General features: G+C 42.7%; 1 protein-coding gene across 1 annotated transcript; it reads right to left on the reverse strand.

Annotated features, from left to right (window-relative positions):
* Nucleotides 1–8,973: 8,973 nt before the first annotated feature.
* On the reverse strand, nt 8,974–17,322 carry LOC145864036 (uncharacterized). Its single transcript, XM_082968954.1, has 2 exons — nt 14,960–17,322; nt 8,974–12,444 (listed from the first exon to the last, which is right to left on the reverse strand). Exons 1-2 carry the CDS (start codon nt 15,291–15,293, stop codon nt 11,456–11,458), a joined length of 1,323 nt encoding a protein of 440 aa, XP_082825080.1. The 5' UTR covers nt 15,294–17,322; the 3' UTR covers nt 8,974–11,455.
* Between the last annotated feature and the right edge of the window lie 18 nt (nt 17,323–17,340).

Consider the following 17,340-nt stretch of genomic DNA (forward strand, 5'->3'; position numbering starts at 1 on the left):
AAGGCATCGCATTGCTGGCTGTGCCACCAGAGATTCTGGGTTCGTGCCCAGGCTCTGTCGCAGCTGGCTACGACCGGCAGGCCCATGGGGTGGCGCATCTGACCAGGTCACCAGGTGTACGGTGTCCTCCGGTCGGCTTCCGGGTTGGATGTGCATTGTGTCAAGAAGCATGGCTTTGTTGGGTTGCGTTTCGGAGGACGCATGGCTCTCGACTTTCGCCTCTCCCGAATCCGTAAGGGAGTTGCAGTGATGAGACAAGACTACTACCAATTGGATACCACAAAATTGGGGAGAAAAAGGGGTAAAATATAAAAAAACTGTCATTCCCCATCAGAACCCCAAATAAGCATTTTTTTACTCCAATGTTTATAAACTGTCGTGGAAATATCATGTCATTCCCCAAATAGACTTTATTACAAAGTAACAAGCCGAGCTGGTCCATGGAACAACTGCCGGACTCAGTCTCAGTCCTATTATACAGTTTCATGCTTATACAAGTGTCATAGTCCCTCCCCTTTATGCTAATAACCATATCCCTTCAGCTTTACTCCACCATTATTTACAAATCTAAGTTCTTTCCTGTGGTCCCGTGTGGCTCAGTTGGTAGAGCATGGTGTTTGCAACGCCAGGGTTGTGGGTTCGATTCCCACGGGGAACCAGTACGGGGGGAAAAATGTATAAAATGTATGCATTCACTACTGTAAGTCGCTCTGGATAAGAGTGTCTGCTTAATGACTAAAACGTTTAAAAAATATATATGTTTTATCTCTTATTCTTTTCTGTATGTTTTTGAAACTGCACTGTTGGATAGGGGCTCGTAAGTTTATTTTTGGGCTCGTTCCAAGGGGATGAGGGTTCTAGAAGCTAGTGAGTTTTAGGAAGAAAGAAGAAAAAAATAATATGATTGTATATTATTATTTAAATGCGTGTTTTTAATTGTTGACAGCCAGTAGACACCATGTTTATATTGGTGAAGGTGAAGCATTGTAGTTGGTTATAATGTGAAATGGAAGTTGTTTTCTGTTGGTGGTGAGCAAGCTTGTCCAACAAAAATATAGGATATATTTGTTGTCTTAAGGGGGAAGGTGTTACAGGCTTTGGTTTTGCCATTTATGTTTTGAGGTTGGATTTTAACACGTCTAGCTCGTTAGCACGTCTAGCTCCGTTAGCACGTCTAGCTCCGTTAGCACGTCTAGCTCCGTTAGCACGTAGGACGCACTGATTGGTGTCACCTCGTTAGTCAGTATGTGTTACACCTGTGCTGGCTTGTCCATCTCGTTAGTGGGAAGGTGTTTCACCTGAGCTGGTCCAGGTTCTATTTAAGAGTGTCTGGCCCAGTGCTCCAGTTGTCTTGATAGATGTGGAGAGTCAACACCTTTAGTTGCTCCACCTTTTTGGTTTGCTTCCTGTCTTTAAGTTTGTTGTGGGTTTTTATTTTGTTTTCCTCTTCTTGGGCAGATTTAGTGGGTCTCATGGTGGGTGTCTTTTAGGTCCCAGTTGTTGTTACTAGTCAACTTTCAGTGGACACCCCCATAGTGTCTTTCAGAACCCCTCCTAAAAAACAAGCTTATATTTTGGGTTGGATATTGCACCCAATTAATATTTTAATCAATGGAATTTCTTTAGGGTGCTCATTAGTCTTTAAGTTGTTAATTTACTTTTTTATCCTCTTCTGTTTGTTGTGTACTAAATATTTGTTTATTTTCATTGTTTTTCTCCCCTGTGAAGCCATTTAGTTGCATCCATGTCTGAAATGTGCTTTATAAATAAAGCTTGATTTGAACATATTGCAAAACAAATTAACCCAATGATCGACCAACCAATCAACAGACTTGCAAAACCAATTAACAAATATGTGCAAAAGCAACACATATTGGTCCATCTTAGTATGAAAAACAGTATAAATTCAGTATATCTTCCACTGTCAATATAGTGCAAATGGTATGCATGTTTAGTATCACTTTTCAACCAACCAGTTCATTTGTTAAAAATGTTGAACTCAATATCAGAGGATTCAACTACTGAGAACTGAAACAAACAAATGGACCAAACAGATCAATCCCATTTTTCCAGCGTGGTGGAGTGGTAAACACCACCCCCGGCTCTACCAGGGGCTTGAGGTGGTCTCCCACAGCTCTGCTTATGTCATGTTCTGTGGCCTTGCTGTTCCATTTCTTGACTGCCCCTGTAACACAGAAACACATTTAGTCATATTATATAAAACACTCAAAGTAATGGATATGGAGCATCTAGGGCCTCAGTTACACCTGGCACCTAAATGTGACTTCTGTCATCTGATCACTCCAAGCTGCATATCTACCAGGATTAACATTCACACAGCCAAAAGGGATGAGAAATTACACCCATATCAGTGGACAATTTGCACTAATGTAAATAAACATAGATGATGGAACATATTCCCTTTTGCTGACGTGATGAACCGCTAAGAGGACATAAATATTTACCATCTAAACCATGTGTGACCTCTCACCTCTCTGGCTGTAGAAGTGTTCTTCCTAACCAGTCCCTCAACAGCTCTCTGACTGAGCTCCACCCTCACTGGGTCTTCAGAGGAGAGGAAGGCTGAGGAGGGACTGAAGGATGAATGGATCAGTCAGTCAATAAAGTGTAGAGCTGCTGTCTATGCTGTCTGACAAAATCACAATTTTAGTAGTTCATTAAAGTAAATAAGGCTTTATGACTGCTGAATACCAACTATCATTCACTTAGATCATGTATTTTCAGGTAGAGATACATCCTTGAGACGTCCCTAGCCCGTTGAAGTTGACATTTAAAATGGTTAAGGTAGGGATTAAGGTTAGGGTTTAGGGTAGGGATGTCCCAAGGATCCCAGATAGCATTGACCATTGTGCATTCTTCTGTCTCTTTTACATAGCAGGTGTAAAAGAAACACAGACAAGACAAGTAGGCTCGCAATGGATTATGCTCATTGTAGTTAATTACGTTTTATGCGCTAAACTATGTAGAATATTGGCCTGTTGGAAACTACAACTCTACTATCACACACAGTTCAGTCTGGGTCTGATTTATCTCTAGAGAAACTACAACTCCCTACTACATCACACAGTTCAGGCTGGATCTGATTTATCTCTAGAGAAACTACAACTCCCTACTACACCACACAGTTCAGGCTGGATCTGATTTATCTCTGTACAATGTTGTGAGGGAAAATCTATGTTAACCTCTTTAAGTTGATATGACTTATAATGTGTTGAAGGATCTTTTTAAGGTTGAGAAGTTTGTGTGGGTCTGTAACCACACACCCTCTGGGCAGACAGACCAAAGCCCCAATTCAGGGAACCGTTGATCTACTTCAGAGGAACTGTGTCTAGAGTGATTTCCTGTTGTTTTGACACCTCACTAGAAGACTAGAATAACTAGCTGTTGCTACAGAACGAGACGACCAATTCACAGTTAGTCTGTGTCTCGTTCTCCACACACGTACACAAACCAAGATCACGTGTTTTCTATATGCACAAGATAGTTTGACTATATAAGGCTTCTGAACTCCTTGTGTCATCGAGCTCTCGACCTTCCACCTCAGAGTGTAGGGCTGACCAGCTACTTTATTGTAATTCTTATCAAATAAAGGTTGATTGTTTGAAGAAATGACAAAGTCTCTCCTTATTGGTTAGAAATTCCACCACAATGTGCAGTAACAATGATAGACCAGACTCATATCAGTTCACCGTCTCACCTCATACTGTATTGGAGCAGCAGCAGCTGACTGCCCGGTTCAACATCAGCTCACCGTCTCACCTCATAATGTATTGGAGCAGCAGCAGCTGACTGCCCGGTTCAACATCAGTTCACCGTCTCACCTCATACTGTATTGGAGCAGCAGCAGCTGACTGCCCGGTTCAACATCAGTTCACCGTCTCACCTCATACTGTATTGGAGCAGCAGCAGCTCAAATGATCCATTAAAGATTCCAACTCAAAACCTACGTTCGTCTACATATGGGTTGTTTAAATTGTATCTAATTATATTCCCAGTATTACTTCATCAAATCTCTAGTAATTGATTATACACACATACAATTCATCATATTTTCATATATTCACAGAATCCATATAAAACGTAAGAAATTCTCAGGTAGTCACGACAACCATTCCATTTGCTTTTTCAAGGACTCCACAGCTACGAAGCAGCTCTCCATAAATACTCCCAGCAGAACAAAAAATAAACTTTTGTTTCCCAGACAATGACCATGGGATCCTTAACGGTTCTCTAACCTCCCAGAGACCACGGCAAAATCAAGCCTCCCAGGAACTATAGACCTTCAGCTGCTTTCTAAAATATCATCCTGCTTATTATCCACATTTCAATCATCTGATTAAGAATACTTCTATATGTTACTATCCAGACGACAGACTAAGACTCATTTCCACAACTCTCATATCACAGTCACACAACTCTCATATCACAGTCACAACTCTCATATCACAGTCACAACTCTCATATCACAGTCACACAATGCTATTCATTTACATTTACGTCATTTAGCAGACGCTCTTATCCAAAGCGACTTACAAATTGGTGCAATCACCTTATATCCAGTGGAACAACCACTTTACAATAGTACATCTATATCTTTTTTTTTGGGGGGGGGGGGGGGGGGTTAGAAGGATTACTTTATCCTATCCCAGGTATTCCTTAAAGAGGTGGGGTTTCAGGTGTCTCTGGAAGGTGGTGATTGACTCCGCTGTCCTGGCGTCGTGAGGGAGCTTGTTCCACCATTGGGGTGCCAGAGCAGAGAACCGTTTTGACTGGGCTGAGCGGGAACTGTGCTTCCGCAGAGGTAGGGAGGCGAGCAGGCCAGAGGTGGATTAACGCAGTGCCCTTTTTGGGTGTAGGGACTGATCAGAGCCTGAAGGCACGGAGGTGCCGTTCCTCTCACAGCTCCGTAGGCAAGCACCATGGTCTTGTAGCAGATGCGAGCTTCAACTGGAAGCCAGTGGAGTGTGCGGAGGAGCGGGGTGACGTGAGAGAACTTGGGAAGGTTGAACACCAGACGGGCTGCGGCGTTCTGAATGAGTTGTAGGGGTTTAATGGCACAAGCAGGGAGCCCCGCCAGCAGCGAGTTGCAGTAATCCAGACAGGAGATGACAAGTGCCTGGATAAGGACCTGCGCCGCTTCCTGTGTAAGGCAGGGTCGTACTCTGCGAATGTTGTAGAGCATGAACCTACAGGATCGGGTCACCGCCTTGATGTTAGCAGAGAACGACAGGGTGTTGTCCAGGGTCACGCCAAGGCTCTTAGCACTCTGGGAGGAGGACACAATGGAGTTGTCAACCGTGATGGCGAGATCATGGAACGGGCAGTCCTTCCCCGGGAGGAAGAGCAGCTCCGTCTTGCCGAGGTTCAGCTTGAGGTGGTGATCCGTCATCCACACTTATATGTCTGCCAGACATGCAGAGATGCGATTCGCCACCTGGTTATCAGAAGGTGGAAAGGAGAAGATTAATTGTGTGTTGTATGCGTAGCAATGATAGGAGAGACCGTGTGAGGATATGACAGAGCCAGTGACTTGGTGTATAGCGAGAATAGGAGAGGGCCTAGAACTGAGCCCTGGTGGACACCAGTGGTGAGAGCACGTGGTGCGGAGACGGATTCTCGCCACGCCACCTGGTAGGAGCGACCTGTCAGGTAGGACGCAATCCAAGAGTGAGCCGCGCCGGAGATGCCCAACTCGGAGAGGGTGGAGAGGAGGATCTGACTGTTCACAGTATCAAAGGCAGCAGATGGTCTAGAAGGATGAGAGCAGAGGAGAGAGAGTTAGCTTTAGCAGTGCGGAGAGCCTCAATGACACAGAGAAGAGCAGTCTCAGTTGAATGACCAGTCTTGAAACCTGACTGATTTGGATCAAGAAGGTCATTCTGAGAGAAATAGCAAGAGAGCTAGCCAAGGACGGCACGCTCAAGAGTTTTGGAGAGAAAAGAAAGAAGGGATACTGGTCTGTAGTTGTTGACATCAGACGGATCGAGTGTAGGTTTTTTGAGAAGGGGTGCAACTCTCGCTCTCTTGAAGACGGAAGGGACGTAGACAGCGGTCAAGGATGAGTTGATGAGCGAGGTGAGGTAGGGGAGAAGGTCTCCGGAAATGGTCTGGAGAAGAGAGGAGGGGATAGGGTCAAGCGGGCAGGTTGTTGGGCGGCCGGCCGTCACAAGTCGCAAGATTTCATCTGGAGAGAGAGGGGAGAAAGAGGTCAAAGCATAGGGTAGGGCAACGTGAGCAGGTCCAGCGGTGTCGTTTGACTTAACAAACGAGGATCGAATGTCGTCAACCTTCTTTTCAAAAGGGTTGATAAAGTCATCCGCAGAGAGGGAGGGGGGGGGGGAGGATTCAGGAGGGAGGATAAGGTGGCAAAGAGCTTCCTAGGGTTAGAGGCAGATGATTGGAATTTAGAATGGTAGAAAGTGGCTTTAGCAGCAGAAACAGAGGAAGAAAATGTAGAGAGGAGGGAGTGAAAAGATGCCAGGTCCGCAGGGAGGCTAGTTTTCCTCCATTTCCGCTCGGCTGCCCGGAGCTCTGTTCTGTGAAGCCACGGAGCAGGAGGGGAGGACCGAGCCGGCCGGGAGGATAGGGGACATAGAGAGTCAAAGGATGCAGAAAGGGAGGATAGGAGGGTTGAGGAAGCAGAATCAGGAGATTGGTTGGAGAAGGATTGAGCAGAGGGAAGAGATGATAGGATGGAAGAGGAGAGAGTAGCAGGAGAAAGAGAGCGAAGGTTGTGACGGCGCAATACCATCTGAGTAGGGGCAGAGTGAGTAGTGTTGGAGGAGAGTGAGAGGGAAAAGGATACAAGGTAGTGGTCGGAGACTTGGAGGGGAGTTGCAGTGAGATTAGTAGAAGAACAGCATCTAGTAAAGATGAGGTCAAGTGTATTGCCTGCCTTGTGAGTAGAGTGGGACGGTGCGAGGGTGAGGTCAAAAGAGGAGAGGAGTGGAAAGAAGGAGGCAGAGAGAAATGAGTCAAAAGTAGACGTAGGGAGGTTAAAGTCACCCAGAACTGTGAGGGGTGAGCCATCCTCAGGAAAGGAACTTATCAAGGCGTCAAGCTCATTGATGAACTCTCCAAGGGAACCTGGAGGGTGATAAATGATAAGGATGTTAAGCTTGAATGGGCTAGTGACTGTGACAGCATGGAATTCAAATGAGGAGATAGACAGATGGGTCAGGGAAAGAGAGAATGTCCACTTGGGAGAGATGAGGATTCCAGTGCCACCACCCCACTGACCAGATGCTATCGGGGTATGCGATAACACGTGGTCAGATGAGGAGAGAGCAGTAGGAGTAGGAGTGTTTTCTGTGGTAATCCATGTTTCCGTCAGCGCCAAGAAGTCGAGGGACTGGAGGGTAGCATAGGCTGAGATGAACTCTGCCTTGTTGGCCGCAGACTGGCAGTTCCAGAGGCTGCCGGAGACCTGGAACTCCACATGGGTCGTGCGCGCTGGGACCACCATGTTAGAGTGGCAGCGGCCACGCGGTGTGAGGCGTTTGTGTGGCCTGTGCAGAGAGGAGAGAACAGGGATAGACAGACACATAGTTGACAGACTACAGGAGAGGCAAAGGAGATTGGAATTAAAATTAACTTAACTGGGGAAGCGAGAGCGCAGGGCCTCCCTCAAATAACCATTCACTGAAACACTCAAATATAACTTTTCCAACTTCCACTTTATTAATTATAATTGATGTAAACTACAGTGGTTCAATGTTTCCAGGAATAGGCTCAATCTATTCCCAAACATACCTAATCAATTAGTTGTTTTTCAAAAATATTTTTACCTGCAGGAATATTTTCACATTTCAATCTCATGGTTAGTTCCTAGGATAATGTAACTCATACATTTACATCTGTCAATACTTCTTAAATGGGGTACAGGTTTAAAACAATTACAGGTGCACCTTACTATCTTATACTATACCATAAATGGTCTTAACTAGAATCTGTGTTTACTAGTTTTCATCCAGTTCACACAGATAGCCGACTCAGCCTCAGAGCCTCCTGACTGGGCCCTGTTTACACCTCCACACAGGAATGCACACTCAGAGCCTCATGACTGGGCCCTGTTTTCACCTCCACACAGGAATACACACTCAGAGCCTCCTGACCGGGCCCTGTTTTCACCTCCACACAGGAATACACACTCAGAGCCTCCTGACTGGGCCCTGTTTACACCTCCACACAGGAATACACACTCAGAGCCTCCTGACTGGGCCCTGTTTTCACCTCCACACAGGAATACACACTCAGAGCCTCCTGACCGGGCCCTGTTTTCACCTCCACACAGGAATACACACTCAGAGCCTCCTGACCGGGCCCTGTTTACACCTCCACACAGGAATACACACTCAGAGCCTCCTGACTGGGCCGTTTTCACCTCCACACAGGAATACACACTCAGAGCCTCCTGACCGGGCCCTGTTTTCACCTCCACACAGGAATACACACTCAGAGCCTCCTGACCGGGCCCTGTTTTCACCTCCACACAGGAATACACACTCAGAGCCTCCTGACCGGGCCCTGTTTTCACCTCCACACAGGAATACACACTCAGAGCCTCCTGACTGGGCCCTGTTTACACCTCCACACAGGAATACACACTCAGAGCCTCCTGACTGGGCCCTGTTTTCACCTCCACACAGGAATACACACTCAGAGCCTACGGGGCTTTCCTAAAAACTCCACTTTGTGTGTGTCGCGCACCTCTTTCTTTAAACTACGTTCGAGATGTGGTATCCACTCAGCTCGCTGCCTCTGGAGATGTACTGATGTATATACTATTCTGATGGTATCCACTTGGCTCGCTGCCTCTCAGATCAAAGGTGGGTCCATCTGCTCCGTTCCCGAAGTGTGGTCACCCTGAGATCCCAAGTTAGAGGGATCCCTCATGCACCATTTACCCAGGTCATCAGGAGCAGTCACCAAGTCAAGATTCACATCCCCAAATGTGGTTGTTAATTTCTTTAATATCAAATGAGGTGAGACAAACTTATCATACAAGTCAGTTATTCTTAAACTAAATATTTATTCACTTATAAGGGAGCAGGTCAATACAACGTACACATATAAAGTGAATCAATTGAGTGCCCTACGATAATGATGGCTGGTGGACCTACGGGACAAAAGTACAAAGGTCTTTTATAGCCCCTTTCAACCTACATGACGAACAATAGATGTACAGAACGGGTCACAAGGTTAAGATTTGTATGAAAGATACTTATTATTCTCAGCAGACAGAATCTGCTGTAAAAACACTACTCTTTGTGTCGAGACCAGGGTCTGGCCCTGGGGTCATCTCTCCCTGGTACCATATAGAACAGAAACATTAACTCATGCTCTGGAATCCAGTCTCTTTAGGTTTTATCACACAAAAGACATTGTAAATCTCCTGTCAGTGTTTTCTCCCAGAGGCCCATCCTCAGTAGAACACAGACACAATAGTTCTAAGAACACTATTCTGTTGCATAAAACAACCATTTGATGCAATAAAAGTATTATAACATAATCTTGCAGTTTTGCTCTCAGTGTCCACTGAAAGTTGCCTAGTAACAACAACTGGGATATAAAAGTCACCCACCATGAGACCCACTAAATCTGCCCAAGAAGAGGCAAACAAAAGAAAAACCCACAACAATCTTAAAAACAGGAAGCAAACCAAAAAGGTGGAGCAACTAAAGGTGTTGACTCTCCACATGTATCAAGACAACTGGAGCACTGGGCCAGACACTCTTAAATAGAACCTGGACCAGCTCAGGTGAAACACCTTCCCACTAACGAGATGGACAAGCCAGCAAAGGTGTAACACATACTGACTAACGAGGTGACACCAATCAGTGCGTCCTACGTGCTAACGAGCTAGACGTGCTAACGAGCTAGACGTGCTAAAGTCCAACCTCAAAACAAAATGGAAAAACCAAAGACTAACACCTGAAAAGTTTGCTTACCACCAACAGAAAACAACTTCAATTTCACATTATAATCAACTACAATGCTTCACCTTCTACAATATAAACATGGTGTCTACTGGCTGTCAACAATAAAAAAAAACAAGAAAAAAACCTTGTCTTCCTAAAACTCACTAGCTTCTGGAACAAATGTTTTATATTTTTTTCCCCACTAGCTTCTCGAACTCTGGTCCCCGTGGAACGAAAAATACGGAAAAGAATAAGAGATAAAACATATTCGCCAATACGGAAAACCAGTCAAAATAAAATGTAATCAATGGCAACGCACTGGCTAACGCAAAACTTTTTAACTGCCCACAATCAGCAACCAAGTTGTCCTTACCACGGACATGTCTGATTTGGAGCTTCTCTCTCTTCTCAGGGTTCACTAGATAGGCATGTTGTTGGATCGGGGCCCAGTCCCCAATGTCATGCTCTAGTACATTTGGGTTGGCACATCTGAGAATGAACCCTGATATTCTAATAGCAGGGCAACAATGTCAATATAATTGTACCAAAAATTGTCAGTTGGTTACATAAATAAATATTTGGTTGCATAGTCCTTTTTTCAAAGTATTTTCAATTACATTTTTCTAGGTGGGATAGCACAATGTCAAAACACAGTTTTAACATGTACAAATCAATAACCAATATGCAGAAACAGTTTGTGATATATTGAAAACCTAAACATAAAATGGGCCACACTGCATACACAAACATCTGCCACAATAATCATATTACTTTTTAAAAACAAGCACCTTATAAACTGCACAAGCTCCAAAAACGCTGTTGTTTTGACAAGTAGCAATAAATCACTGATATCAATTAGGGGTGAAATCAGGTTGTACGGGATGTTGAAACTAACACAACTAAAAAACACATGGAAATGGGAGATATATTTTACCTCACTGGTTAGAGGACAACCTGCCGAAGACAGTCAGCTACATTTTGGAGTGATACATTTAAATTTAGGGGTCGCTAAACAAAGGAACACAACACTTATTTGTCATAACTCATCGCTAAAATCATTTCTGCGAGAGGAGGGAGATGAGGTTGCACGCCCTGTTAAAACTAACAGCTCAAAAACCACACGGAATCTGGGAATAATGTGTACATCCCTGGTTAGAAGACAATTTGTAGAAAACAGCTCGCTACATTTTGAAGTGTTGCATTTTGATTCAAGTGGGTCACCAACGTGGTAAGTGTAACACAACTCTTTTTTTGTAAGTCACTTTTTGTTAAATCACATAAATAGTAACTCTTTCATTTCAGAGCCTGGATTTCCCCACTGAGGCTAATATCCATATCATGTTGAAATCAATAGAACAGGGGACAAACGTTTAGGGTTCTACATTGTGACATCATTACAATACTGCTACTACAATGTTAAAACTTTCTACATTGTGCCATTAATTCATAGATATCATGAAACAACTCCTTCATGTATGTATTTTCTGATATTTGATCAGAGATTTTTTATCAGATTATCTCTGGTCACAGGTATGAGGTTTCTCTCCTGTGTGTGTTCTCTGGTGTTTAGTCAGACCACCAGACTCAGTAAAACTCTTCCCACACTGATCACAGCTATACGGTTTCTCTCCTGTGTGTGTTCTCTGGTGTACTGTCAGCTGGCTAGATTGAACAAAACTCTTCCCACATTGACCACAGCTATAAGATTTCTCTCCAGTGTGCGTTCTCTGGTGTAAAGTCAGATGGTCAGATCTAGTAAAACTCTTCCCACATTGACCACATCTATACGGTTTCTCTCCTGTGTGTATTCTCTGGTGTAGAGTAAGATAGGTAGATGCCGCAAAACCCTTCCCACATTGACCACATCTATACGGTTTCTCTCCTGTGTGTATTCTCTGGTGTAGAGTAAGATTGCTAGATGCAGCAAAACCCTTCCCACATTGACCACAGATATAAGGTTTCTCTCCTGTGTGTATTCTCTGGTGTAAAGTCAGATGGTCAGATTGAGTAAAACTTTTCCCACATTGATCACAGCTATAAAGTTTCTCTCCTGTGTGCTTTCTCTGGTGTAAAGTCAGATGGTTAGATCTAGCAAAACCCTTCCCACACTGACCACAGATATAAGGTTTCTCTCCTGTGTGTATTCTCTGGTGCACTGTCAGATAGCTAGATTGAACAAAACTCTTCCCACATTGACCACAGCTATAAGGTTTCTCTCCTGTGTGTATTCTCTGGTGCACTGTCAGAGATGTAGATTGAACAAAACTCTTCCCACATTGAGTACAGCTATAAGGTCTCTCTCCTGTGTGGATTCTCTGATGAATTTTAATGCCCGAGGAGGTGAATCTCTTCCCACAGTCAGAGCAGCAGTGAGATTTCTTCCCTGTGGATCTCTGCAGGTGTTTATTGAGGTGTTCTGATCTGGAGAGACTCTTCTCTGCCTCTTCAGCATCAAGAGGTTGTTGAGACTCCCCAGAGGATCCACAACTGTCCCGCCTCTCTCCTGTGTGAACAACAAAGACAGACAGATGGTTAAAGGCCCACAACAGCGGTAATCCACTGTAAAAGGTGATGCCAACAGCGCAGCCACGATGTTGTACAACAATTGACCTCTGTAATGAATGTTAAAATTATTTGACAATTGTCTTAAAATTAGCTAGAATAGTCATATTTTGTCTTGTTTTCACATTAGTAGTAAAATCGATGATGTTAGGCTAGAAATAAGTTAAAGTTATTGAAACTCGAAGCAGTGTGCCAGACAACTTTTTGTATCCAATGTAGGCCCCTTTTTGTGTTTGCTAAAATTGCGGCACGAGGGCGATGCACATGCAATTTGATTGCAGAAACTCCTCCCTGCTAATGAGGAAACCGCTAGTTATGGATGTAGTATATCTGCCTGGAGCAGAAATGGTGAGCAAAGATTTTAGTTTTTCACAATGTATTCTGAATGTGAACGGGGGAAAACTCAGGGGAGAAACCTCCATTTCCAGGTTGCTTATGAGTACATTTCACACTACTTTGGATTATAATTGTAAGGCTCGTTTGAATGCCCTGCTTAATATAATGTTTGTGTCATCATCTCAAATAAACCACTTTGTACTTAAAAACACTTCAACCAGTAAAATGCTCTTTGGCTTTTCCATCAGCTTGACAATGAGGGTTTGTACAGTTTGCCAAATTGGCCCATAACTTCACCTAACAATAACATAGACATACTGTAGGACCCATAACTTCACCTAACAATAACATAGACCTACTGTAGGGCCCATAACTTCACCTAACATAGACCTACTGTAGGGCCCATAACTTCACCTAACAATAACATAGACCTACTGTAGGACCCATAACTTCACCTAACAATAACATAGACCTACTGTAGGGCCCATAACTTCACCTAACAACAACATAGACCTACTGTAGGACCCATAACTTCACCTAACAATAACATAGACCTACTGTCGGACCCATAACTTCACCTAACAATAACATAGACCTACTGTCGGACCCATAACTTCACCTAACAACAAATATAGGAAAATAGCTCTGTGTGTTGTACAATAGCCTATCCATCAAGGAACATTTCTCTACACATTATGAGCAAAGTATCTCTGTGTCCAAACAGACTAACGAGACCCTACAGTAAATCAAGCAGACAATAACACTTTATAAACATCAATTTGTTAGGGATGTTGGATTCAAAGTGGAGCACGGCATAACTTTCTTTACCAGAGTAATGAATGAAGAAGCACTTTGGTTGTTGTTGCATGTCGTGATGTTTGTCATGTGACTGTCATTCAGAAAATGATTTCCTGGATCAGCTGATGATAGTTGAACATGTGACTGTAACTAAACAGCTACAGTATTAAGTATTATGTGTAATTATTGAAGAACCACATTAATGACAGTATCCATTTGGGTGTTGTCAATAAAGTTAAGGTGACTCTCGGTTAGAACCATTGGATTTAGCAAACTCTGAAATGATTTAGGATTTTTGTGCCCATGAAAACTATTTTCCCAGCGTAATATAAGGAGACACTAAATGTTACGTAGGTAGAGTGTATTTCAGAGATCTGAATACAAAAAAACTGTCCTAACAGGACAATAACCAAAACCACGAGGCCAAATCTACACTGGAGGAACTTACCAAGATGACATTGAATGTTCCTGAGTGGCCTAGTTACAGTTTGGACTTAAATCGTCTTGAAAGTCTATGGCAAGACTTGAAAATGGCTTTCCAGCAATAATCAACAACCAACTTGACGGAACATGAATGATTTTAAATAGAATAATGAATATTCACATGAAGATCAGTAGCCTATTGGATGACATCACGACTTCCTATCAAGCCAACTCCTTGAAGGCCTTACTTTGACATCACTCCTTCTAGTTTGCAGATCTAAAAAAAAAAAAACTATTTTGCTCCAAACATTTATTTGTTTCCCTTTAGTGTGTTTATACTTTACTGTATTTATATATCCCTTTTCAACAGGAAAAGTTTAAAAATCCCTGGAGGACGTCATGAACAATTCACACAGTACAAAAACATATTCAAGTGTAGAATGCCCTTTTAAAAATCACACATTAGTTCAACAACTGCAGAGTTTGTGTCCCTCTTTTATAAGATGGTACTCACTGAATTTACTGGTGTTAATCAGATCAATGTCCCTGTTTTATAAGATAGTACTCACTATATTTACTGGTGTTAATCAGATCAATGTCCCTGTTTTATAAGATAGTACTCACTATATTTACTGGTGTTAATCAGATCAATGTTCCTGTTTTATAAGATAGTACTCACTGTATTTACTGGTGTTAATCAGATCAATGTTCCTGTTTTATAAGATAGTACTCACTATATTTACTGGTGTTAATCAGATCAATGTCCCTGTTTTATAAGATAGTACTCACTATATTTACTGGTGTTAATCAGATCAATGTTCCTGTTTTATAAGATAGTACTCACTGTATTTACTGGTGTTAATCAGATCAATGTTCCTGTTTTATAAGATAGTACTCACTGTATTTACTGGTGTTAATCAGTTCTCCAGTCTTCTCTTCTTCGTCCTCCTCTAATGTGACAGTAATCTCCCCCTCTTCATCCTCCACTCCAAAAACTGCATCCTCCTCCTCTTTCACTCTGAAGGTGTCTTTCTCTGTAACGTCTTTCTCTTCTTCTTTCACTGTAACAGCCTCACCCTCTACTTGTCTTTGTAGTGTGACATCCTCCTCTTCCTCTTTCACGACAACGTTCAGCCACACTCCCTCTTTCTCCTCCTCTTTCACGAGAGCTTCTTTCTCCGTCCAGCAGACCTCCTCTTCTTTAGCAGGAAGAGAGTAGCTTAGTGAACTCATGGTCGGGGATAATAGCTAGTTAGCATTAGCGACTAGACTAGTGCTAACTTAACCAGCCAGCTAGCTGACTTACAACGATAATATTAAATTTAATGGGGTAGCTAGTTGTTTCCACATAAGTATGTTTAAAGCAAAGTGGCAAATAAACCACGAAATTGTCTAAAGAGCTTGAATGTTCAGACTTTGTCGGCTAGCGAGCTACCGAGGTGGCTGCAGTTGTTGAAGAAGCGTTCCGTCCACTAGATTATACGTCACACTAGAAACATCGGCTGAAAGACACATATCGCCATCTGCTGTCTGGAGGGAAGAAACGCAGGTGAGGAGGGAAAACTATTTTTTTTCTTTATTGAATTATAATATTATAAAGCAGTTTAGGGAAACGTTTTTTTCTCTCCATTAAATATGAATATTATATCAGCACGTACAAAGAGCAACAAGTGTTGTTTGATTAGTTCAGATTTTTATGAGAATTTCAAACAAACTCTACATCTACTCCACATCTGTATTTCTGATTCAGTCAAATAATTAGATATCAAAATAAGCACCTAGTTATTGATACCCTTGATAAAGATGATAAAGAATTACTGTATAAAATAAATCATTAAACTTTACCCACTACTAGGATATTTTAGCCCAAAACCTGGTTACCTCTCTGCTAGGAGGCTGAAACTTGGCCTTAAGTGGATCTTCCAGCAAGACACATCATTGTCCACGAAGAAATGGTTAATCGGGCACAAAATCAACGCTTTCAATGGCCATCTCAGTCTTCGGACTTGAACTCCATTGAAATCCTGTGGTTTGAATTGAACAGGGCAGTCCACAAGCGCAGACAAAATAAATCAAGGACATGGAGAGATTCTGTATGAAGGAATGGTCTAAGATCACACCCAATGTGTTTTCTAATCTCATAAAACATTTCAGTGTCGTTATTCTCCCAAGGGGAAGGTGCTGGAGTATTGAAAACATGGGTGGCAATAATTCAGACCCCTACATTTTGAGAATTACATGTTAAACTAAATCTCTTTCTCTGAGCTATTGTATTAGTATAAAATAAAATCATTTCCCTGTATTTTTGACACAATATAGCTCAGAATTTGATTTTTTTTATAGAGTCGTTTTCACTCATCTTTATCAAGGGTGTTAACAATTTTGTCCCCCACTGTACCTCCATACTGCTCCTACACGGTGTAACAATACATCATGTAGATGTATATAATGAACAGACTAGGTCTATACTGCTCCTACATGGTGTAACAATACATCATGTAGATGTATATAATGAACAGACTAGGTCTATGCTGCTCCTCCATGGTGTAACAATACATAATGTGGGGCTTTAAGGCGATGCTGTTAGTGTGACGTATAATATAGTGGATGGAACGCTTCTTTCAACAGCAGCAACAGGGAATTTGTACATCAGTCAGTCGGCAATCGCCTGTCGAACAAGCCCAATACCAAACCAATTAGGTGGTTCTTTGATGAAATGAAGCTTCAGACGCCATTGATGACGTGCTGCTGATAAAATAATACAGGCATCGGTACACTGCTTTGAAGTTTACTGCTTAGCGATTTGGACGCAGGCCTCGTAGCTCCGGTATCAAACATAACATCCCTACTGACAACAAGGCACCAGAGCCTACCGTGCTAATGCGTTCCCACTAGATATCACAACCACACAGTATATGAAAGCATGAGGTGTGGCTGACGTTTGCAAGCTGGAGCTAGCTACCGAGCTAGCATACAAACTCTGCAGCACAGAGTAGATCCTCCATATGACGTTGAGAAATACTGCATTGTGGGTAGTTTAGAAGATATCCGGAAATAAGTCAAGAAATATGTAACAACGCTAAAAACATAACTGTTTGTACTTATAGGGAACCAGATCGTGACTACAACTCAGTTACTAAGTCTTTAACCACACTGTGTTGTTACACTGGTGAGTAAAATCTCATGTTTCCTACACTTTAACCCTTTGTCTGACAATAAAATAAACATTTTACTCAACTGCGTTACCCACTCCAGTCAGCAGATGGCGGTCTGGAAATTT

The sequence above is a fragment of the Salmo salar genome, chromosome 02, assembly GCF_965601325.2.
Source record: "Salmo salar chromosome 02, fSalSal1, whole genome shotgun sequence".
Classification (NCBI taxonomy): domain Eukaryota; kingdom Metazoa; phylum Chordata; class Actinopteri; order Salmoniformes; family Salmonidae; genus Salmo; species Salmo salar.

Excerpts from the sequence above, each read along its gene's own strand:
- LOC145864036 (XM_082968954.1), bottom strand. The coding sequence starts at position 15,293 with ATGAGTTCACTAAGCTACTCTCTTCCTGCTAAAGAAGAGGAGGTCTGC. Across the intron at positions 12,445-14,959 it reads GATTAACACCAGTAAATACA|GAGAGAGGCGGGACAGTTGT; the intron begins GTGAGTACTATC and ends TTGTTCACACAG.